The sequence below is a fragment of the Zosterops lateralis genome, assembly GCF_965231275.1.
Source record: "Zosterops lateralis genome assembly, chromosome: 6".
In the NCBI taxonomy this organism is placed as follows: Eukaryota; Metazoa; Chordata; class Aves; order Passeriformes; family Zosteropidae; genus Zosterops; species Zosterops lateralis.
The window spans coordinates 28,958,633-28,983,196 of record NC_139761.1 but is presented as its reverse complement, the minus strand read 5'-3'; the positions used below and the strand labels follow the sequence as shown (position 1 = coordinate 28,983,196).

The window sequence follows — 24,564 nt, the reverse complement described above, 5'->3', positions numbered from 1 at the left end:
TAATTAAGATTAATACTTAATGACAGACTAACCAACCAGACACTTTCAGAATAAGTAACTATAACAAAGCACAGATCTCCAGTCTGGCTCTGTAAACATCAAAAACTAACAACTAGATTAAAAAAAAAATCATCTAATTTTTATAGCAAACAGCAATATTCTGCATCTGGAAGATAACACCTCACTTAGACCTTCAATCTTCAGAAGGTCAAGCAAATATGTTGCTTACTGCTTTCTACATTACCTTGCCTCAGGGTTATATGGATCAGAAAAAGGAAACAACCTTTATAATGATAAATGTCCCTTCTCAATTTATGTATTCCTACAGATTTTGCAAGAACATAATATACTTTTTTTTCTTTTAGAAGTTAATTTAGAGCTCTGATTATATGCCAAATTTCAATGGAAAAAGATCTCAACTATTCTAAACCATTCTAATCTCAATACATGGCTTTTATGTTTAAGATCACTAAAATACATATAGTCAAGTAAAACTGCAAAGCAGAATTAATCTTGACATGAATATGCAGGGCATAAAAGCAAGCATCTGAAATGGTCTTCGGCAGCAGAAAATTAGCTTCTAATATTTTAACCTCTAGAATGACAATTACTGAATATTTGGCATATGTTGGCAAGAAATACCTAAATGAACTGCCAAATTTTTTTTTTCTGTATAGAAACATTGCTAAATTTGATTGGTCATTTCAAAACAGCGAAACACCACCAAAATAACAGATATTGCAGATAATTAATCTTTGTTGTTGTTTGCTTGTGTTTTTTTTTTTTTTGTCAAATTAATTTCTATCATAATTAATTTACAAGTGAATGTCTGCAAGAGTAGTATGTTCAAATATACACTTTTTTCAACGTTGATCAGGTAAGAACTGAAACAAACAACCAATTATCAGGTATTTGACAGGAGCGGGGGGGGGGGGGGGGGGGGGGGGGGGGGGCAACAGTTGTCTTTTTTCCCATCCTAATTCACTGAATCATAAAATAGCCTGGGTTGGAAGTGACCTTAAAGATGACCTATTTCCAAACCCCCAGCACGGATAGGGATGCCACCCACTAGATCAAGATGCTCAGGGAAATTCTTAACACAAGTTTTCGTTCATCTCCTTTAGTCAGTCATTAATCTTGCTCAGTATGGTAAACACCACTAATGCTTAGAAGGTCTCAAATGTGGTAAGCAAGATGAGTAATACTGTTCAGAAAAAGTACTCATTACCATTCTTGCATTGGCAAGAATTTTATTCTTGGAGGAAAACAGTGAAAAATAACTCCTGCAGGGTGTCCTACAGAAAAGCTTACAAAGGTAAAGATGTTATCATTTTGGGTTTCCAAGAATATTTTGATTAATTCAGCAGAACAATTGTTAAATACCAATGCATATAGGTAGGACAAAGCTTAAAATCAAATGCATTTCTAATATGCATCTAAAGGTGGCAGCAAATGTTTGTTCTTTATTACAGGCCCAGAATTAATCTTTGAGGAGTTTCAAATGCTGTATCTTAAGGTTCTACCCAGAAATGAGAGTCAAATGCATCCTCAATGTCAGTTTAATGTTAAGAATCAAGCTGTTCCAATAAACACAATCTCTAAGTGATGAAATTTCTGCACACTAGCCTTCTCCAACTTTGCTTTTTGTATTTACTGATGTTAAAGCAATACAACCTGACTAGCATGGCCACCAAATAACAACATAACACAAAGATACTCCAAATTAGACACATTCCAGTATCTGAACCTATATGTTATAAAGGTACATAAGGGGAAAATATTTCCTACCTCAGTCAAAAAAAGCCCTCTAGCCCCAAAGCCTGACTTTTGTCTCCACCATAACATCCAGAATGCATGTAAGCTAAGGAGAGGGCTCACCTAAATTCTAAATAAAAGACAAACTTGAAATATTTAGTATAAATCACTGGTAGGAGGAATCTTGTTACAGTCTGCCCAAACTTGAATTTGTTCTTTTTTCTTGGAATGAGCGCCCACACCTTCAGTCAGTCCTCATTATTGCTGCAAGTACTGATGTCCTTAATCAAGTTGCAGAAAACAGGCTAGCCTATTTAACTCTGCAGACTATACTTACATACATACAAAAGAAAATAAGGCCAAAAATGATTCTGCAGAAGGAGAGTCGGTGGCAGGGTTCTGGTCTATAGGGGGAAGTGTGTGCATGTGTGTGTCTGTGTGTGTGTGTGTGTGTGTGTGTCTGTGGGTGTGAGAGAGAGAGAGAAAGGAGGTAAAAGGAAGAAGGCCACAAAGAGGGTCTGGAGTTCCACAGGAACACCTTTATTTACTTAAAGCTAAGCTCCTAAGCACTTCCTGCAGAAACAGGAGCAGCATGAATTTCACTTTCTTTACTCTCATTCTTTAGGAAGGAATAAGGGTTCAATAAGATAAGTAGGCTTGTAAACAAGCCCTTCATGTTCTTTCATCTTCAGTTTCACTTAGGAAAAAATGTTCTTTGGTGGCAACTTTTTATTTTTGAAAATATGCATTATCTACAAGATAGACACTACACACATGATGGGCATATCTATAGAATGACTTAAAAAACCATGTGGGTGCATGCATATATATATATTCTAATAATTTATTTTTTAAAATTTTGCAGAGTATTAGAAGTTAAACTGGCTAATCATCCAAAAGAAAATAGTTTGCTTTTCACATCCTGGAAAGTTCACAAGTTCACTTAAAATATTATGCTACCTTGGTTGAGGGGATGAAGTAACAAGCCTCATCTTGAAATCCTACTGCACTAAGATTTAAGTATTCTGCTTTGCTAGTTAGCAAAATACACCAACATAACAGTAAGAACAAAAAAATCAAAGTTGTGAATTCTAAACTGGATATAATAAATTTCAAGTAATATTCTCAGGTGTATGTACTTTAGTTTGCTTAGATGCATTTGTACCTTACTTTCTCCAGTCAGGATGAATTCAATCTTGACAACAGACTGCAACATGTTTTCCAGAAAATATCTCTTGGTATTTCAGGCTTTGGACTAAATGGGTTTTCATATAAACAGCTGGCTCAGTGAAGCTGACACACAGCAAGTCACTGAAATTTAGGGCCAACTACTAGTTGGTTTACAGTTCTTACAGTTTCTGTCAAATTTAAACCTATCCACAGGGACTGTATCGCCCAGTGTGAGGAAAAAGTTGATAGTGTGAAGAACAGCAGAAACACGGTATCCTTGAGATTTATTAGTTCCTATACAATGTCTATAGGCAGCACTGTGTGAACACACACACACAGACCAGACTTATGCCCAGTCAGAATGACATGTAAGGAATATGGAAATGGTCACCACCTGCTATCAGAGGATTACTGAATACTTCCACTTTATCTAGGAAGTTGTCAAAGGGAGAATGCGAGTGTGTTTTATGGGACATGGTAGGATCTGGTGTGTGTTGAAAAAGTAGAAGTTAAGCATTTATTTATGAACCTCAGTGACAATTTTTTTTCCCACTGTGATGACACTTGTTTAGGATAAAGTTAATAACTGGGTCAGTCGAATCAGGAACTCAATTTTGGACAGGTCAAGTTTAGGAGAACAACAAGTTCAAAGGCAAAATGTGTTGTGGTTTATTAATAACAACTTATTTGAAGGAAGGACAAAGTGAGAAACATTAGCAAACAGATAACCAGCATGAGCCTTCACATATGAAATAGAAAAATTGTGGAGTATATCTTCTCCCATTAATGCAGCTCCCTCCTCACCAACACACCAAAAAGAAAATAAAGGAAATCCCATTTACATGGAAAAGGAAAAAATGAGAGAAGACACAAGAAATTTTGCACATTTCTTCTTAGTTTGAGAAGCCACTAAAAGAAAACTATTGATTGACAAAGTTACCTGTATCTGTTATTAGTTTCATTATTTTATAATGTAATTAGTTTTCATTATTTTATAAATGAAAGGAAATGAAAAGGTAACAGAAGAGTGTGAAGTGGCGCTTGATGGAGAAATGCTGAAGCCTAGAAGGGCTTGCTGCTAAGTTACCATTTCAGACCTAAGATTTCAAGATGTCATTAGGCTGTGAGCTTATCTGAACACAGAATAAATCACATGCAAATCATTTCATGTCCAATTGCAAAGTATTAAGCTTTGATTCACTTACCTCCCATAATTTTAGATTGGCAGTTGATAAATTCTGGCTTCTTGTCTGTAAGGTATCGCTGACAAGTGTGATGTAGAACCTGAAAGAACGTGCATTTTTCTGAAGCTGTGTTTGCTACCCATTGGTCAAATGCATTTTCAAACAATAAATCAAATTCTGGAGAATCCTAGAAGAAAAAAAAAAAAAGACTTGTTATTATCCCAGTTTTAAAAATGATTTGGAGAAAGATATTTTTTAAAATATACTGTGTTGCAAAAAGCAGAATGGTCATGCAACTAATAACCATCCTGGTATTACTGAATATTTTTGAATGAAAAAGACTAAAAAGGCAGGATTTTTTTCTTTTTGCTGTTATTTTTAATGAGAAATAGTCAGCTATCTGAAAAATATCTGAAAAAAAATAATTTAGATCAAAATGTTAAAAGTCAAAATCTCATAAGAAACCCTTGCTGTCTTCAGATATATAGTTATTTGTATTTTCTATATTATGCAAGTATTTATGCCTCTCAACACAAAATCTATTATCTCACTATGTTATAGAAGGTGTGGCTCTGCTCTCCATGCTCAACCAAACAAATAAGCTAAGTCCTAAGCAAATAACAAATCCTAGATATTGTATTTAATGCATTTTCATGAACTGTTGCAAAGAACTCAGGATAACACAGGCAAAAGGCCACTCCGAGAAGAAATCACAGTGCAGCTCTATACCAGATTCGGCTGCCAAAATAAAAGGATTTTGTGCAAGAAGTCATGCTATATATTTAATATTTGTGAAACACTGATTTGCAGTCTAATCTAGTAAATGTTCTTTTCCAACTGATGACACTGGGAGTTCACAGGGAGATGAGTTTGAAAGAAACATTTCTAAGCTTAAGAGCTTGGTAGGACTTTCAATCTGTTACATACATAACTGCATGGCAGATGTGGCAAAAGGGCCTAAAACTCATATCCTTTATCTGTTTGTCATTTTGCTTGTTTTCATAGTTCCTTCACCCACAGAAAATATAATTCCACTCCTTGCATTTCACAGGGCACTGACCAAGGGTTTCTTTTTTGTACCAAGTCTTTAAGGAGTAACTAGACTTGGTACTAAGCACTTTAGGTACTAACCAAGACTCAGGTAGAGACAGAATTTGGTGCACCATAGCTAAGACACTTAGGTGGCTGATCAGACCACAACTTCGAAGAAACCAAGGGAGTTAGTCAAAAAATATTTTGCTATAAAAAGAACTCTAAAACACTTTGTGAGCACATAGTATGAGCCAGATTTTTAACTTCTTGTTTTAGTACTGGAGAATTGTATTCATAAGCCTAACACATATTAGTACAACTTTGTCTTGAGATAGCTCAAGGTGGGCTGTACAGTCCTAATTATAGGAATAATTCCACAGCTATTTAATACAGGGTTGATTTGTTTGATTTTAGTTTTGGTAGTTTTTTGCTTAAATCAGTGTTCACCTGCCATTTGCAGCTAACTTTTCTAGCACATTTTCTAGCATAAGGTAAGGACTGCTGAAATATCTGAGGAGAGGACTGTCCTATAAAAAATGCAGGATTCACAAGATTTCACAAACTTGAATCTCAGCAATCACCCCTGTACTTACTTCGACCTATTGCTCTATCTCACAGCACAGCTGCATGCCAAAGTAGATTCCAAGAGGCTTAAAGCTGAAACAGACAAGGCTATTACTTTGCTCTTTACAAAGAAAAGAAAAAGTAGTAAGAAAAGAATGGAAAGGCAAGAAGAAAAAAAATCTATATGACTGAGTTTAAGCTTCCTCCCATATTTCCCATTAAAATTTACTTCACATATTCCATTTAGTTATATATTTTTTGAGAATTTGCACTTCAACCTGTATCTTATATTTCCAGATGCCTTCTGAATACAAAGAATGCTTGGTTCACAGATCAGTGAGGCTCAATTTTCATAGCAGCTCAATTCTCCTTTTCTAGAAAAGTGTTCAAACTCACCCGATTAGGGTCTATACCATTGACCTGGCGAAGCTGCTCGAGCATCCACTGTGTCCTCCTGACAAATGATGTGGAGCCTTCAAACTGCTTCACCTTCGTGATAGATGCTTGAGCTGGTTTCTTGTTTGTCACTGGACATACAGAAAAACATATAACTAAAATGGGGTTTGTGATTCAGGAACATGCTGTTTACTTCACTTATCAGTAGCTATTTTGCTGGTGCATATTCTACAGTGTCCCACAAAGCAAATACGTGTCACCAGTTCTGACAGTAGAAGGCATTATCTTCCCAGGAAAATATACTGAAAAGTGTATTCCTTATTGTCAGAATGGTGGTATGATGCCAAACAAGCTGTCTAGCACCCCAAATTGGATATATTTTAGCCATTATCAACCTAAGTTACCAACATCTTGTAAAAAACTCCAGAACTACAACAAAGATTTCCACTTCATTCTTACAATCACAGAATGGCCTGAGTTGGAAGGGACCTTAAAGATCATCCAGTTCCTACCTCCCTGCCATGGTCAGGGACACCTGCCACCAGACCAGGCTGCTCAGAGCTCCATCCAGTGTGTCCTAAACACCTCCAGTGACAAGGCATTGACCACTTCTCTGGGCAAGCTGTTCCAGTGCCTCACCACCTTCGCAGTTAAGACCTTTTTCTCTAATATCTAGCCTAAATCTACTCTCTTTCAGTGTGATTTCCCATTGTCCTATAACTACATGCTCCTGTAAAAAGTCCCTCTCCAGATTTCTTCTAGGCTCTCAGATACTGGAAAGCTGCAATTAGGGCATTCCAAAGCATTCTCTTCTTCAGGCTGAACAAACCCAAATCTCTCAGACTTTTCTCATACGAGAGGTACACCATCCATTACCTTACTGTTCTCTTTTCCCCATACTAATTTGCTTAAGTTTCTCATATTCAGCACTGAGTATTAATAATTCTCATGTTCTCAATTTCGGAAATTGAGAAGGAAGAAAACCTAATCATATGACCATGTAAGTATATGTACCTTATTAAAAAAAAACCCTGCTACTTTAGATGGAATTTCATATTGCTGATTGAAAAAAACCCACATTTTTCCGGTCTTTTCACAACATGTTACATGTAGGTCATGCTTGTGTAACACCCATCAACATCCATGGCATTTGATTACCAGTCAAGAGACATAGGCATGTGCACTTACTACACTGTAAATCCATCAATCCACACATTAGACAATAGTCTGTGAAAAACACAGGTATAAAAATTAAGGAACTAAAGTTTTCTTGACCCCTCCCCTTCCAAATATTATCTACCACAAACAACAACCACAAATAAGAATGATATTACTTATTATAAACAAAATGTATGTTAAAAAACACAAAGAAGAAGACTATTCTGATTTTGGCAAACAACAAAAAAGGCAATATAATGCTCAAATTAATGCATCATTAAGTCAGAATCAGGTTTTCAAAGAATACTTAATAAGGCTAACTTTTCAACAGCAGGAAAACTGACTTCCTGCATTGGATGTTTTGTCTAAACAAATATTCTTTTAATCAGTATAACTCAATTGAAGTTCTATAAGCAGCTTTAGACACTTTCTGCAGTCAAATGTATATTTTATTTACATGTTACTTTTCTGTTGCTGTATGTTAAGTCACACGCAAACACATTTCCATTTTCTGTGAAGAAATATTTTGTATAATCATTGTATTGCATAATATACTGAAGCTGGTGTTTCATCTATGTTTTTTTCTACTTAAACTTTTTCCAAAAATAATTTTACCCATATGGTCTGCCAAATAAGAGTACTATTGGAAAAGTCGCTTTTCTCTGCTTTTAGATGATGGCAGTTAAGGAAAGCTTCTAAAATAACCAAGACTTAAACAGCAAGATTGCTTATTTTTGTGCACTCCACTTGCCCAAATAACCAGGAAAAGCAAGAGGTTTCCCATTCTGAAAATGCATGCTGCATGCACTTTCTGCACCCAGGGACACAGTTAAACAGTACGTAAACACTGATGTAATCCCTTATCATTCCATGAAGTTAAAAAGTTAATATTGGTTCTTAGGATGAAAATTTTAAAACACACTTTAAAAAAGATCAGTGTCTTGATGTTAAATATACTTTGAAATAGATTAGCAAAAGCAGATTAATATGAAAAGTTCTTTTCAATATCTCAGATTTAGATGTTTTCAGTTCTGTGTGTCAGTGAAAGTCCAAACACCCTTATGAGAACTAGACTTGATAAACAGAAAATTCATTCCAAGGAAATTTTAGTATGAAGGACAACAAACCCAAAGCATTTCACAAGGCAGACAATTGTTTTTAAGAAGCTACCTTGAAATAGAAAGCACAGCTGGACTCCATATATTGATCAGCCTATTGACAAGAATGTAGTAAACAGATTGCCAGAAATCTCACTGACAGTGGAAGCACTGAGACCCAAACTGGTGCATGGTGAAGATTTAGAATCTTACATCAAATGGTACAGAACACAGAAGATCGATGTAGTATCAGAAAGGTAGCAGCAAAATCAGACTAGAAATGCAGACTACTGAAATGCAAAGACTGCTGTTAATAAGGAGTAAGATTAATATTAAAGATTCATTGCCTGCTCCATGGCCCATGCATGCAAACAGGAAACCTATCTATAGCTACAGGGTACATACATCTTCTGTTTCTACTTCAAACCTGCACAGTACTGAGTGGGAAACAAACTCAAAAGCTGTACAAATTTATGTGCCTATCTTCTTGAAATTTACTGTTTGTATGTATTCATGTCTTTTCTGTCAACTCCAGTGACCACTCTGAAACACTTTACAGCATTCTACTAGACCAAGTTTCACACATCTTCTACAAAGCAGTACTAATTGAAGGCTACTTAACAGTGGCTCAACTTTTATGGCATGTGGATTGTTCTCTTTCCATGCAAAATGGGCAATGATCTACTGCTAAATGAGCTATGTATTAAAAAGAAAAAAATGTGCATATTATATGTAAGTCACACATATAATTAACACATGCAGTTCTGCAAAACAAAGGGTTTTGACAATAGGAAGCACTAGATGGGTTTTGTGATCAAACACTTGCTTTTCTCCCTCAGAGTCTCATGGATAACCAATCACGAAATGTAGAGCCTTAAGCTTTAATACAGTAAACTTCTTATTGTTCTGAAGGTTTCTACATGACATACATTTCAAGCTCTTGAAAAAAGGGAGCATTACATCTTTCAAAGTGAGAACATCAGATTTTACAGATGATACTTAAACACTAAATGTCTAATCTCAGCATCTCCAGAAACTGGTTCATTTGACATACCCAAAATCTACTTCTCCAAACCTCTATATAGGACTTTTAATAATCAATAAACAGCAGCTTTGTCTTCATTTGGAGCCATTAGTGCTCTGTACTGCAGTGAAAGATTCACGTTACATTTCCAAACTTCATCACCTCCCAAAATTGCCAATTAGTGATGAACTATAAAAGCATCTTGATTAGATGATTGTTTGTGTATCATCCACCGCCTAACTCTGGGAGAAGCCAAGAGGGCTACTATTCTATAGAGGAACCTACAAGGATCCTGGGTATGTCATCACCTAGGCAGAAATTCAGTCTTAAGCTAAATGATGCAATCCTCTTGGGAAAACAGAAGTTCCTCCTTTACATCTCACACTCATGATTACTGTGCCCAGCCAAACAGATCTAGTTGCATTTCAGCTTTTGTGTCTTAGTATTTTAGGAAAGAGCTAACATTTCTATAGCATTCAAAAAAACAGTGACTCACGAACCTACCAAACAGTTGAAAACCATCACTTAGTCCATGACAGCTTGACAGGAATATGGCAGTCACTGTAACTCTTGAGAAACCCTTTGGCAGCCTGAAAACCATCCTCACTAGCTGCTCATTATGTTGCTTAAAAAACCAAAGCACTTCACCAGCCACTGAGGGGGATTTATCTTGCAAGCATGTAAAAAGTGTTTTCTAAAAAAATGAAAAAATGTGGAAGCAATTACATATAGACACATTCCCTCTCTGATAAATCATTTAGGTATTTTTGCTAAGATCTTACATAATCATTATCTATCTTAATACAAGCCAATATTTAGGTTATGCTTCAATTTTAAGTGGGTTTTTTGTTTGCTTTTTTAAAAAACTGTAACACTATGCCTTCAAAATAAGAAGCTGTAGCAGTGTGGACAAAATACATTTATTTGGAACCCGACAATAAATGGTAGGTTCATATCACATTTCTGTGCATCATAGATGGAAATTAGATTTCTTCTTTTTAAGCAACATACAGCTATTGGTGAAGTAAGAAAATGCGCAAGAAATCAGCTACAGCAATTTATGATGGAATACATTGTGAGGTTTGGTGACTTTCTTGTATCTTTGTCCAGCTGCTACTCAAGTCTGCAACGTTGGACTTTTTGATTCAGAGGACAAAGCACAAGTAACTTGTAGAAATGCCCCAGAAGTTTGATAAAGAAATATTCCTTGGGTTTTCTTTCAAATGACAAAGTACAAAGGCTCAAAGAAAAGATATTAAGATATCTATGAGGACTGGCCCCCATTTGCTATTCTCACCAATGTAACTCAAAAGCAAAAGGCAAGAAAAGATGATCTACCTCTATTCCTCCAACATAAAAAGCTCTTCCTTCTGTCACTAAGATAACCTTACAACCGTTTTGCCCCCATTTCAAAATCTCACCATCCATTTTCCTCCTAAAGCAAGGAAATGAAGACTAGGCAGGGGAAAAGACACTAAACAACGCATCCCCTTAACCCTTCTGACAGTAGAAGTTTGTATTACTCTGTTGTGCAAGGCTACAAGATAGTTGAAGCTACTGCTGCTCAGGCCACATGGTCCCCAAAGTATGGTACTGGCAAGCCACTTCCAGATTTTCCTCCAATAACTTTCCGACAATCAGAAAAATAATTAAGATGGAGCAAACAGGTGTATTCTGACTTATTTAAGTAGTGAGGAATAAGATCCAGATACATGAAACTGTCTTAGTATACCATGCGAATTTTAGGAAAACTATTTCCAGTCTGCTTTACATAATGGTTGTGAGCTTTGCTACCTATCAACTCCAGCTTTGAATTTGAGCACCAAAACTTGTAGTGTTTCATGTTTCCTCAGAACAGTTTCAACTAAAACTGATTAAACGTGGAATCTGAATTAATTCTAGAATTTTGAGCCTTTCCACAGCGATTGTCCAACTATAACCTCCTGCACACCTGCCACACTTCTTAGACCTCAACCATCCATAATATGAAGGGATGGTCTGAGAAGACTGGGGTAAGAAGAACTCAGACTTACGCTACCACTTTCAGGATTAATTATTTTTTTTAGGTACAGAAAAAAGAAAGGGTATGTTTGCAGCAAAAGATAGCTAAACTCACTGAAAATAAAGCCGGCTAAAACTGGGGCAGGTTTAAATTCCCACTTGTTGGTCAAGTCTTGTCAGGTGTCAAAATGTTCATAAGTTGAGGCTTGACTTCTCAGAACGCCATCTCCTATTTTTGCCCGTATTTCCTCTTTCCTTCATTTGACAGTGCTGCTTTCTCACCATCTGGGATGTAAGGAGCTGAAAGAAGGGCCAAGCAGCACAGTCCCACCTTCCCTACTTGCCAAATAGGACATGGGATATAAGAGGCCCTAAATACATAGCACTGTAACCAAACATTAATTCCTTCTGTTTCTTTAGGCACAACATAATGTTTTGACATCAAATTGGAAATAAGTGAAGCTTTCAGATACCAAGGAGGCAAACTACTCCTAAGTCTAAACACATACTGGTTTTCCCACAGCCCTTCTCAATAGTTCAGATAACAATATGCTTAAATCAGCCTACTGCATCACTACCCATATCAAGTTGCCAGCCTCATGCTTCAGGATAAAAATGTATGAAATGCCTCTATCTTAATATATTAATATATTGTTTGAAATTTAGTTTTATGCAATAAATTTTCTTTCTACGTGCAAGTATCTTTATCTGTTGAATAGTAGAAGAAAAATTGAGTATTTAAAAAATTGGTTAACCTGGAAATTCAGTTTAAGATATGTGCTATATCTTCCCAAGATAAATGACTAGACAAGAGTGTCCTGGTGGCTTAAAAATTAAAAAAAAATAAAAAAAATAAAAAAATTGCTTTGAGTTGCAATGAAAAAAATACATTTTTTTTGTTCATGCATATGACACCATGAAGTGTTATAAACCTGAAGTGAGAGCCTATTGCAATAATACTAAGCCTTCTGATGATTATTTACATATTTTCCTTTAGAGTCTCTCAAAATAATGTATATTGCTTTCATTCCTCTCTATAATGAACTTTTAAATTGACCACTAAGGTCAGAGAGGTGTTCCTCTCATTCATCAATCCTTGACCAAATCCCAAATACTATATAAACCCTAAATCATAATAAACTGTTTTCTTTTCCCTGCTTCTACCTGACGGGGAAGGGTAGTTCTTTTCGTGTCCCTAACTGTAACAAGAGCCTGTTTGCTTTCCAACATGACTGTATTAATAAAAAACTGCTGCTTAGAGGCAGAATGTCTTGCCTTTTGGTTTTTCCCCTAGTGATACTCATTTCTCAGAGAACAATGTAAATACTTGTCCTTAACAACAAGTAGTACAACTATTCAGATACCTGAACACCCCATCATCCACATTCATTACAGAAGACTCATTTTTCATTTCTACCAAAAATTTTCAAGTTATAAATATAGAAATTTTTCAGTTTTAAATTAATAACATGCTTATTCTTCAAATACCACAGCAATATAGTTTAAGTTACTGATATCAAGGCAATTGCTTTTCTTAGTGGCAGTTATATAGACAAATGTAGGTAAGAGATAGTGTCAAGAATGGCAGACTTCATTTTGTTGCCAGAGAGAAAGCTTCTGCTTAACTGCAAATATCTGGAAAGTAATCTTATTAAACACATTTTCACTTCCAGAATGATGACAGAACTTCCAGGTTTTGTTTGAATTGCCTTTTACTACTTTATATTGCAAAGCAGCCAACTTTTGAACTTTCCCCACCTCCTTTTTCCTGCACACAGCTGCATTTGAGGACACATGATATTTCTAGTCAAAACCAGCAGATTCATTGTGTGTATGTTTTTAGTCAAAGCCTAGCTGAGAGGACAGGAAAGTTGATAAGGCAGATCTACCAAAGCAGGGTTACTGTAGGGAAAGATAATAGATATTCCAGCCAGGTCCCATGGGAGAATGATGAATTTCTCACAACCCAGACATCAAAATCTTCATCGGGGACCTCTCAATTAGAATAAAGCTCCTGCTGATCCTGACCAAGATAATTTTTTATTAGTATTTCACCTTGTCCTCGTATGATAGAACCTCATCTCTTAATTGGAGAGTATTTGGTGATTGAGAATTTGAGTTCACTCTATGTGTCTGGATCATTTATACCTTCAATCTCCTTTGCGCTCTTTTCCTTAAAAGGAAGGCAGCATCCTACACAGGCTCTGTCTAACAGGATACTTTAAAATCACTTTGTAAGCATTTATGCACACTGCAAAAAATCTCACTTCAATTTAGCTTAGAAATCAAGGCTCAAGATACAGACCATAGTGAATACGTGTGTGGGTTGTCCCTTTATCACATTCTGGTCACTTCAGCACCTGAAACTGTGAGGAACCAATTAAAATCAATACCACAAAAGTACTTGTGAACTTAAGTGAAATTTGGCATAATTCCCGTACAAGTTAACAGATGTGCATCTGCAGCAGAGAGTACATTAGGAATTACCTCATCAGCCTGAAAACAATGTTTGAACTACACAGCAAGTGTCCTGAAAGGCAGGAAGAGGCTCTGGAAAATTAAAGCCTGAATTTGTTACTCAGTAACTCATACAAAGAGCATGGTACTGAACAAATAGTGCTCCATTTCTAAGCTTGCTTAGATAACCTGAGCGGCTTCAGGTTCTGAAACGAACTGGTCAACGCCTTTTAAGACCCTACAGTCTAAGGGAATCCTATTGTAACAGGGTAGAGGGTTTACTGGAGCTTTTAAAGTATCTTAGAAAACTGTGTTTTTCTTTATTTTGCGCTGAATCAATGACCTAGAATACAGTAGATGAGACTGCTATTAAAAAAATACATTCCATGTGGAGATACAAGAAAGGACTATTACAGTGATTCAAGACAAGATCCTCAGCTTTTGCTATACAATGGACAAGGCCAGAACAGCAGTGGACAAATTATTCCATACTTATAACTCAGACTGTCAGAGAGAATTTTAGAGAACCCTTCACATATACATGTGGTATGAAAACACCTAAATAAGCAACTAAAAACATCTGTCAACCACTTAAGGCTATGAAGAAATTGAAACACACAAATACACACATCCCCAAACCAATAAACTCCAGAAATACATCAGAGGGGAGGTACCTAAGGGTACAGCTGAAATGCAATATGAAGTCAAAAGGGAAAATAAAATTCAGTTTGGAAACATTTTAAATTTCTATTTTAGGTTTCAGGTCAATAGTGAAGTGTTATTTAACAAGTCTGTGTAGACTGAACTAATTTTGTCCATCATCTCTAAATGCCAACAATTGAAGCTACTATTACATATGCACATTCCAGTTTCACTCTATCAAGTACAAACTATCAAAAAACTCCAATCTGAAACAAGAAACTGCCATGAAACTAGAAATAACCCATGTCTGTTAAAAGAATACTGCTTTTTGTTTTGAAGTACCTGAAACAACAGGATTTTATCTGCCCACCTAGATAAGCATGAATTATTTGAAAGTCTGTGTTTTGCCTGAATGTATTGGACCAATTTCCTACCAGAAAAAAGCCAGTGAAAGTATAAATGAGTTGACAGTACACAAAGGATAAGGTAAAGGAAACTCACACTGCGGGAAGAATACTTTTTTTAAAGCAATATCCATAGTGTTCCTAAACACAGTACACTAGTAACAGCCCTTGAGAGGGGAAAAAACAATTATTTTCTTTTGCAGATTTTGTGTATTAGTAATACATTTATATTTATAGCCAAATTAAAAACAAGTGGAAGAAAAAAAGAAGAGCTGTTTCTCAGATCTGGATTTCTCCTACATTTGAAAGGTTAATACTAAAGATATTCTGAAGCAGATAAATCCAATGGCTTGAAAGACTGTAAACAGAGAAAAAAACGCACAACGAACAGGCATGAAGCATACAGAAAATTTGGATCAGAGAGATCTATAATCTCAAATATTTGAAGCAGTTTCACTATCTAGGACACTCAGCAGTTTGAACTTGAGACACCAGACACGTCCCCCTAGTTTCCAGCCATGCTGTGCATGTTGGTGCAAGATCTCTAATGCTGTCCTGGTGGGCGGTTCTACACAGAACATCAGTAGTACTGCAGCCAAATATAAAAAACAGCTCTTCCATGTATCAGGGCACCAAAATACAATGTTACAGTAGTGTAAAAAACCCCTAAACCATATGTGCATCTGAAGGACAGATAATTTTCCAAACTAGGAGAAATACAGTAGAATTACTTTAAAGAAGGGAGGAGTAAAAAAAAAAGAAAAAGAAAAAAAGGTCCTAAGGACAGTCTGGGTATGAAGAAATGCCGAAAAATCGTCAACAATCTGAATATAGAGAGAACTGATACAGCAGCACTATAACACCTTGAAGGTTGTTCTTACTATTGTCACTATGTATTCATTGCAAAATGAAGAGGGATGTATTTTACAGTGGATGAACTGCTCATTACATCTCCCTGTACTTTACCCTTCTACCTGATGTTCAGCTTTCCTGTAGTAGAAACTGAGCTGCAGACCACCATAGTTTAAGGGAAATGTGGTACCTGGCAAGACTGTCAAAATGTGAAAAAACCCACAAAAATATCAGCAGGTTTTATAAAACTATATATTTGAATTTATGAACTCTAAACACAAGCAGTTCTAAAGACATGCACAACATGAAAAATGAAATCTGATCGTTGCAGCTTTTTTGTCTCATGACATTTTTTCATCTCATGATTAACTTTTTTCAGTCCTTTGCAGTGCATTGGAGGTAACAGAGTGGATAACATATATCATGCTACCCGTTTTATCAGAAACTCTGGAAACACACTTGGTATAGAAAATTTAATTTCTTCCAGCCAGACATTAGAAGGTTCAAAAAAGTCCAGATGAAAGTAATTACTCCGGTTTGTTTAAAATGGAAGACCCTAAATGAGGCCTTGTATCTACCATAATCTGTTGAGAAGGCTCAGCATACTTGCTGCCTAAATCATGAGAAAATGGGTAATTTGTGTTCACTTTCATACAACTGTTGCCACACTTAACCTAAAGCAGAAGACATCAGAGGTCCACCCATTCTACAGCAGGATATAGAAACACATCAAATAAAACCATGTCCAATAGTTTCAGAATTAACATGTAAAATCCACCACTGAAAAGCAAAGTAGGATTCAAATACCAGCTTTAATAAGACTTGACTGTGGGATTTCCTCATGAGGGAAATTACTCTGGAAAGTTAAAATCAAATTCAATTTCTCTCAAAGCATTATGTTGTTCCATCCTGCCATACTACACCGCTAAACTTCGGAAAAGATAACCAACTAGTTTATGATTGAGCAGAGATACTTTTGGCAATACTTATCAGGAGCAAGTATAAAACAGGTTAGTTTTTCTTTGATCAAACCTGTCATCTCTCTCGATGTCTTGCATTTACCAGCATCCTAGTTCTTATGTATTGTACTTGTCATTCAAAGCAAAGTCAATTCAGGACTAACAGAGCTATCCAAACTCAGCCTTCAGGAAAAAAATGTCCACTGGTGTAAGTGACAGTCTTAGAAAGCACCCACTTGTTGACAGAGATTTAGCCTGAATCTAATATTCTGGTCTTCCTGCAGAAAAGTTTTTGTTGCTTGTACCAATTCCATCATGAAACTTTAAAGAAGCCTGTTAACAGCACTCAGATTACCAAAACATTCCTGATTTCATGATAGACTGGAATTACTTTGTCAAAACATGCCAGAGTTCCCTCATAGCTGTCTGCTCATTTATTCAGAATCACAGAAGTGAATCTGAACTCTCATTGAGTTTGAACTCTAGATGAGTTTGATTTTTTTGTATTTTTACCCAGGATATATGCTTTTGAAGTTATGTCTAAAAATTAGGAAAAATGTGTATCTTATCTTGAAACACATCATCTTCTATATTCTAAGTATAACACTTTTTTACAATCATTCTCAATATAGAGAATTTAACATTGAATTATCTGTGCTTCTTTTGCCCTCTGCTCCTCTCCTCCCCTTGCCATGATTAAAGAACTTACTAGGACTGCATAGCCATAATCAGAGGCTTCTTTTCTCAGTTCAACGCTATTAAGACCACTCCCACTGACATAAGAAAAAAAAAACCCTTTTAAACAATAGTCTTGCATAATACCTTTTTCTCATGCAAAGCCAACTTTACAGACTCAAGAGTGACTATTCTAGCCTGGAAGCTAGCTATACTGCTGAATCTTTTATGAACAAGACATTATTGGTACCACAGCAACAAATCCACATAACTCCACTTAAAAAGTTCAAGCTAAGAAGCAATACCAGAAATACTAAACTCAATAAATGAATCAAAAAGTTTGCAAAGACTGTGCTATCATCAATTTTTGAAAGGAATCACTGACCATTTCAACAAAATATATTAGCCAATACTAAAAAGGAAAGAAATATAAAATGGAGAGAAGATTAAATAACCATTATCTGACAAAGACAGACTCAACGTGGCTAAAGGAAAATGCTGAATAGTGAAAAGAACACTGTAAAAGTCTAAAGCATAGTGGTATGAGCAAGTGAAAGTCTCATTTCAAATCACAGGTTATTTACGCAGTTTCAGGAAGTGGGGCTGGGAGATGCAGGACTGCAGCCCATCTATCACTGTTTCTTAATGCTTAGAGCAGCACATTTGTATTACACACCTCTACTGCCTGCCCAGTTCAGACTTGTAACACTTCCCTTTCCTATCAGAGCACTGCGACAACGGCATGACAGTCTTCTTAAGTCAAGATAAAAAGAGGACAGACAAGGAGCTTTGTCACAATATATTTTCCCCTAATGGTTCTCTTCCACACCATTTCCCAGCCAGCCAGGCTCAGACATCAAGAGATAACTGGATCAGGGCTTCATGTCTCTGCCCAATGTTTCAGGAGAAAACAGCTCCAGGCCACTGTCTTATACACATGGCTTAAGGCTAGGATTTTTTTGTTTGTATAAACTGAGGAAAATTTCATCCATGCAGCATCAAACTGTGTTCTGCTTCATTTGTTCAGCCTGGAAGAACTCACTACATTGCATCAAGACCTGTTTTATTATTAACATTCATATTTTGTGGTTGGCTTTCTCAAAGCTAGGAATCAATTTTTTGTACAAATAAGCTTTAAACAATCATTTTAACGTTTTGTTTCTTTAAGATAAGCACACATCTTAAGGAGACACAGGTAATTCAAAGCAAGCCACATGGGGTACCTTTATAGCTGGTTTCTCTGTCCTCTACCCACCAAGAAAATACAGTGCACCTCCAGATCTTTTCCTTCTAGAAAACTCGTATCATTTATGAATTCCTTAGAAACTAAAAAATTAAACAGAATGTTTGCTAAAGAATTTTTGTTAGAGAGGAGGAGAAGCATTTACTATTTTTCCATATGAGCAATAATAAAAAAAAATATATATATAGATACCACAAATTAGTCCCTGCAATGACGAACCTATTCAAAGCTTTATTTTGCTTTTTTTTGCATACTAGAACTTTACTGAATAAATAAATTTCAGATTAGAATTATAAGCTGGAAACAGAATCGAAATTCAAAAAATGCTTGAAACAAAAATGCAAAAATCTGTGTACTTAAAAAAACCACACAGGGTTGGCTTCACACTCTAAAGACTTGCTTTCACAGCTTTGAAGAATTTACAATAAGAGCATATTGTCAACAGCTATCACAATTTCTGCAGGTCTGACCCTCTCTCCTAGCAAAGGCTGGAAAATCAGTTGGATATTTCCATATCTCAAGACTGCAGCAATAAAAGCTATCACATCATATAAGTTGCTCTGGAGTGAAATTTAAGAGAAATTTCCTAGAAACACAAGTTTTAAAAAGTTATCAGTATTCAATAGCTTATTTACCTAAGTATGCATTAATAGCAGCAGTTAGACATAACACCTTAAAAAGGAGGGGTGGGGGAGAAAAAAAAACACCCCACAGCCCACCCTACAGGCTAATTCTCCTAGTGAGAAACCTTACATTGTTTCACAAATATTGATTTCCACTACCTTTTACTAACAGGTAGTTATTCCCAGTTAGTGACCCGTTGCAAATGCAGCCATTTCAGCTTACACTCACCCAGAACAGCATTATGTTGCTACGTAAGATGCTCTACTAAAACCAAAGTTGTTGTGCCTCCCCCCCAACACACAAATAAAAAATCAAGACTAGGACTCCTTGCCTTAATGGTTTTAATTCTCCATTCCATCTTTTCACATGATCATTTGAGAACCCAAAAAAATTTAATTAAAATTACATATTGAAATCATTACACCATTCCTATTTGAGTTCCTCCTTACTTGGCACTTTTGCACTTTTTCTGCCACTGGCTTTTCAAGAAGCAACAACTTGTCTTTCAAAACTTAAGTCTCTGTTCATGAAACAGTAAATGTGACACGAGAATACCTAAGAACCATTGGGACACAGTAATTAGTACCCACCATTTGATTTGCCTAACCACTGCAAGAGCTGCTCATAATGCTTGCTGCAAAATCTGCCATGGCATCAGGAAGAGATGCTCACTGAACCCTTCTGTCCTCCCAGGCTGGAGAAAACTGGTTTTCTTTTACATGAACTAAAATCTTAAATCCACAACATTACCTATGAATCTAAAAAAGGTTTTCTCTGTTAGACACAGCTATGTACAAGCAGTACATTGCAGCATCAGCTGGTTTAACTGTTCTTAAGTGAACACATCTGCATCCCAGTTCTTGGTTTCCATAGACTGACTGTATCACAGCTATACAGAATACAGTAAAAGAAATGAGCACTACTCTAGAAAATGTAGATGCTATAGGGACAGGTATTCAAGTACTTAATAATTTGGCACTGTTAGAAGTGCAGGGGTGTGTCCCTCTTAGCATGTCAGGACAAAAAATGATGATAATGAGGTCTTCAAAAGGCTCTTTAGAAGTCAATTTAGCCTTTTCAGAGATTTACTGAATGTGGTATAATTGCAAAGACACAAGAAGTTGAATGGGATCCAGAATACAGCTATAGAAACTACATCATGGAAAGAAAGCAAAGACATTTGGACTAGAAGGATACAAGGACTAAAATTACATGGGAAGGGTGCAGAGCAGCCTTATCTCATTTGAAGGTTTTAATCTTAATGTCTTGCTCTCCCTAGTCAAACTCAGCAGCATGATGCACAAGAAATACAGTAATGATGAAGAGACTTAAAAGAAGCATCTCAATAGCTTACAAATGCTCAAGGATTACTGGACAATATCATGGGAAGAGTAAGGTCTCTAGGTTTTAATTATATTTTAAAGGTACGTCTGCTTCAGTTGTATTTTTTGTGCCAAGTTAGTCTGGAACGTTCCCTGATTAACTGGTATTGAATATGACTAGCAAAAGTATAAAAATACAACCAGGATCAGATTATTTTAAAACAAATAATTAAACCACATCAATTTATCCTGAGGAGAGCTGAAATGTATCATCAGCCAAGTGATGTTTCACAGCTACAACACCCCTACGTACCAAGCATTTAAGAAGGGATCTAAAAAAGGGGCAGAAACATTTCCACAGTTCTGTGTTGGTCAAGTTATCCAGACATAAGAGTTATTCACTTCATTTTAAAAAGATCTTGCAGAAAGGTCACCCATGCATCTTCCCACCCACAGGAACACATCCATTAGTATCATACTTCCATGAAAAAGGGTGCTATTTGACGCAATACTTCTGCTTTAGAAAGAAGCAGTCCTTTACTGATATCCCACCAGAAGATACTCACAAGGATCAGAATGTAAAAAGAAAAAGAATTCCATATGTTCTCCCCAACTCACCTGATACCATCAATCAAAATCAATATTTCCCTTTAGAAAGATAAGTTATACATCTATAACTGTATAAGTTATACATCTAGAAAGATATATTATACATCTATTTTTGTAACACATGGCATATTATGTTAATTAATTGCAATGCATATAAAAATGAAGACTCAAGACTATCAACAATGTTGATACTTAGTAAGTCTTCATTCATTGGCAAATACAGTACAACAGTTTGAGGGAATAAATCACATATTTCATGTGAATCTGCCAGCAATACATGCTTTAAGTCAGATACCCTCTTTACAATGAGCTGGCCATCTCTGAGGCTTAGGTGACTGAACCAGAACACTTATTTGGGTTGTGAGCTGTTAATTCTGTTGCTAAGAACACTGTACTGCTTGTGAATGTATCCTTTATGTAACGGGATGTCATATCACTCAGCTTCCTCTGAGTGTATATCCTAGTATATGTAACTGATTCATTAAGGGGAGTCTGTGGAAATTACTATTTTAGTATAAGAGGGGAAGCACATTTGAAGTAAGCAGTAAGGTAACACCATCAATTGGTGCTTAGGAAAGCACTTGCATAGTACATCAGCCTTGTGAATTTCACTTTGTTTTGATTATTAACACAATATTTTAATTTACTTTTAATAAATGCATAACTTGTTTATGTATACACTATTTGGTCTCAATAAATTCAAATACAGCTTTGGACAAATGCATGGAATCAATTTGTTCAGGATTTGTACCAGCACCAACCAAGAGTGACAGTGCAGAGGCAGTAGAGGTCATGGTCAGAAGTTTGGTACCTCTTTGGCATAAATCAGATACTGCTGTCAGGTGCCTCCTCCCATTGCCTTGGCTTTCACTCTGTCCCATGCCGTGGCTTTCAGTCACAGGTGGAACTAGACTGCAGAGTGAGCAGGATGGAAAAGAACACAGGAAAAGGAAAATATTTTTCAGTTGAATCAGTTCCTGACCTGGGTGACAACTGCACAAAGTGCAGTGCCATTGGAGAGGGAAAGAACGGCAACTCCCTAAAGAGCCACCAAAGAAATAAAAGTAAAGACTTATACTCAGGGACTTGCTTTGCAGATTCCTTTCAGACCTGCATTTCTTGTTTTTACTTTGTGTCATTTTTGTTTCTGTTTGTTCTGTTTATTTTTTCATTCAGATGCATCCTCCAGTACATTAATGAGATAATTCTTCATCTTTTATGACTTGGACTATGTCAGTCCCCACTAGGCTGGGTAAGAGCTGACTAAATATCAGTTAAACATCAATTTGGTGGACAGACTTTCTTCTAATCTGATGTTTTGTAAATTCTGGTTCAAGCTGTGATTTAATATTCAACCTGTTGATTTAATATTTGCTTAAAACTACTTCAAGAGAGAAAAAGTAAAAACAACCAATACTTAGCAGGTTGAGTGAGAAGCTATGAAATTGTCAGAAGTTATACCACAGTAAGTCACTTTCATAAAGAAAACACACCACACTAGTTTAAAACAGTTTCTTGACCTGTGTTTCCCATAATACTTTAAGATACTGTATAGTGACTTGAACTTTATCTTCTGACATCTAATTAATTTAAACATTTTACCAAATGACTTTATCTGAAATTATGACAGCTTAATATATGAAATTAAAAGAAGAGGTCTACACCTTTCAGCAAACAGTTAAATATGAAGCTATCATCAAGCAACTCAATTCCTTCATTTTTATAAATGCAATTGCAGAATAACTCTTCTTGCCTTAGAACCCTATCTACTTTCCAATTCACCAAACAATGTAGTGCAATGTGATAACATTAAAATAATAACAGCATGTGAATTTTGTTCATGTTTTACATCTAACCTATGTTTTACTGCTGGATTAGCCAGACGCTTCTCTCCTTAAAGCCACTGACAATAGAGCACTAAGTACACTTTCCCATGGCAGCACTGCCAATTAGTTGTAAGAGTTCCAAAAAAAAGACAGCATGAAATAGATAATTAAAACCTTACAACTACCAGTAAAATAAGCACCACCAGATATATTACTAAACTCACTTAATGTACCCCTATTAATACTGAGGCAAGTTCTCTGGATTATTGCTAGAGATATTGCTGATACAGAGATAGGAATGCAAACACATGGCTTTATGAAGCTGTTCAAGATACTGTATTTCACATATGCCTAAAGGGGATCCACCAGATGGATTTAATTACAAATCGGGGTAAGAAGATAAAGCACTCTAATCTGGAAAAATCAAATTAAAACACAAATACATTCACACTTAGTTCACAGAATTTTAGAATGGTTTGGATTGTAAGAGACCATAATGATCATCTAGTTCCATCTCTCTCTGCTACTGGCAGGCTAGATCAGGTTGCCCAAAGCCCCACTCAATCTGGTTTTGAACACTTCCAGGCATGGGGCATCCAGAACTTCTTGGGATACTCAAATCCTAACACACAACACATGAGTATTCTTTTTAAAAAATCTACTTAAGTATCTTCGATCTACTGTAGATCAATTATTTTAACATTATCAAACAAGACTATTGTTTCAGGATTTTCTTCCTAAACCGAGTCAATTGCCAGAAAGCTGAAAATAAAACAAATCTAAGCAAAAGACCTGCCCTGTATTCAGGTTTCTCAGATATATCCTTTCCTTTTTCTACTTTTCTTTAACATTTGCAGGTTTCCCCACAAAATTTGTTGCACTGGTGAGACTAGGAGTTTGAGCTACATACCAGGATCCTGAGAAACACCAATGTGTGCTCTTTCATACATATTTGTCTGGAAATTCCATGTATAAACACAAGAATTCAGTTTAAGAATGTCTGGACTCCTCCTCAATACTACAAAAAATCTCACTCAAGTACTACTTCACTGAGAAAGATAGAGCTATCAGAGTTGCATGTACTTCTCTCAAGGAAGCAAGTAAATAGGGATTCAAAAGCCCATAGCCTGGAACAACATTAGCTAGTTCAAGTACGCGGAGAAGAAACATACTGATATTTGGCTGAGTTATTCTCCATCCCTGCTTGTAGCTGTTTGAGAAAAATCAGCCATCTCAACATCTACTTCAAGTTCCTGCAATTCCTTACTCTTCCGCATACACAGCTCAGACCAACTTTCGTGCTGAACAAGTCTCAGAAGGAGCTATATCTTGAGAAATTATAAAATGTACAGTATTACAAGGAAGGGTTTTGCAGGAGGGGTAGCTCATCTATTTTTAAGATTTTCCATGAACAAGCGAGAAATCCTTATACCCTAAGTACTGATTAGATTTTTAACAGATTATTTTCAAATCAAAATCTTATACTGTACGTACTACCATTGCTCTCAGATTAATATCTCTTTCAGGGCTTTCCTTTACCCATATAGGAAACTAATCAGTTAGCTTAATA

General features: G+C 36.1%; 1 protein-coding gene across 4 annotated transcripts in view; it reads right to left on the bottom strand.

Moving 5' to 3' along the window:
- The window catches only part of STXBP6 (syntaxin binding protein 6), an 87,318-nt gene that overhangs the window by 12,221 nt on the left and 50,533 nt on the right, over positions 1-24,564 (bottom strand). For 3 of the 4 annotated variants that reach the window (XM_083864536.1, XM_083864535.1, XM_083864537.1), the window contains 2 exons: positions 6,102-6,232; positions 4,131-4,296 (listed from right to left, as the gene is read on the bottom strand). In XM_083864536.1, coding sequence (XP_083720662.1) covers positions 4,131-4,296; positions 6,102-6,232 — 297 coding nt within the window. Of the gene's footprint in view, positions 1-4,130; positions 4,297-6,101; positions 6,233-21,979; positions 22,081-24,564 lie in introns of all 4 variants that reach the window. The other variant, XM_083864538.1, reaches the window with a different exon arrangement.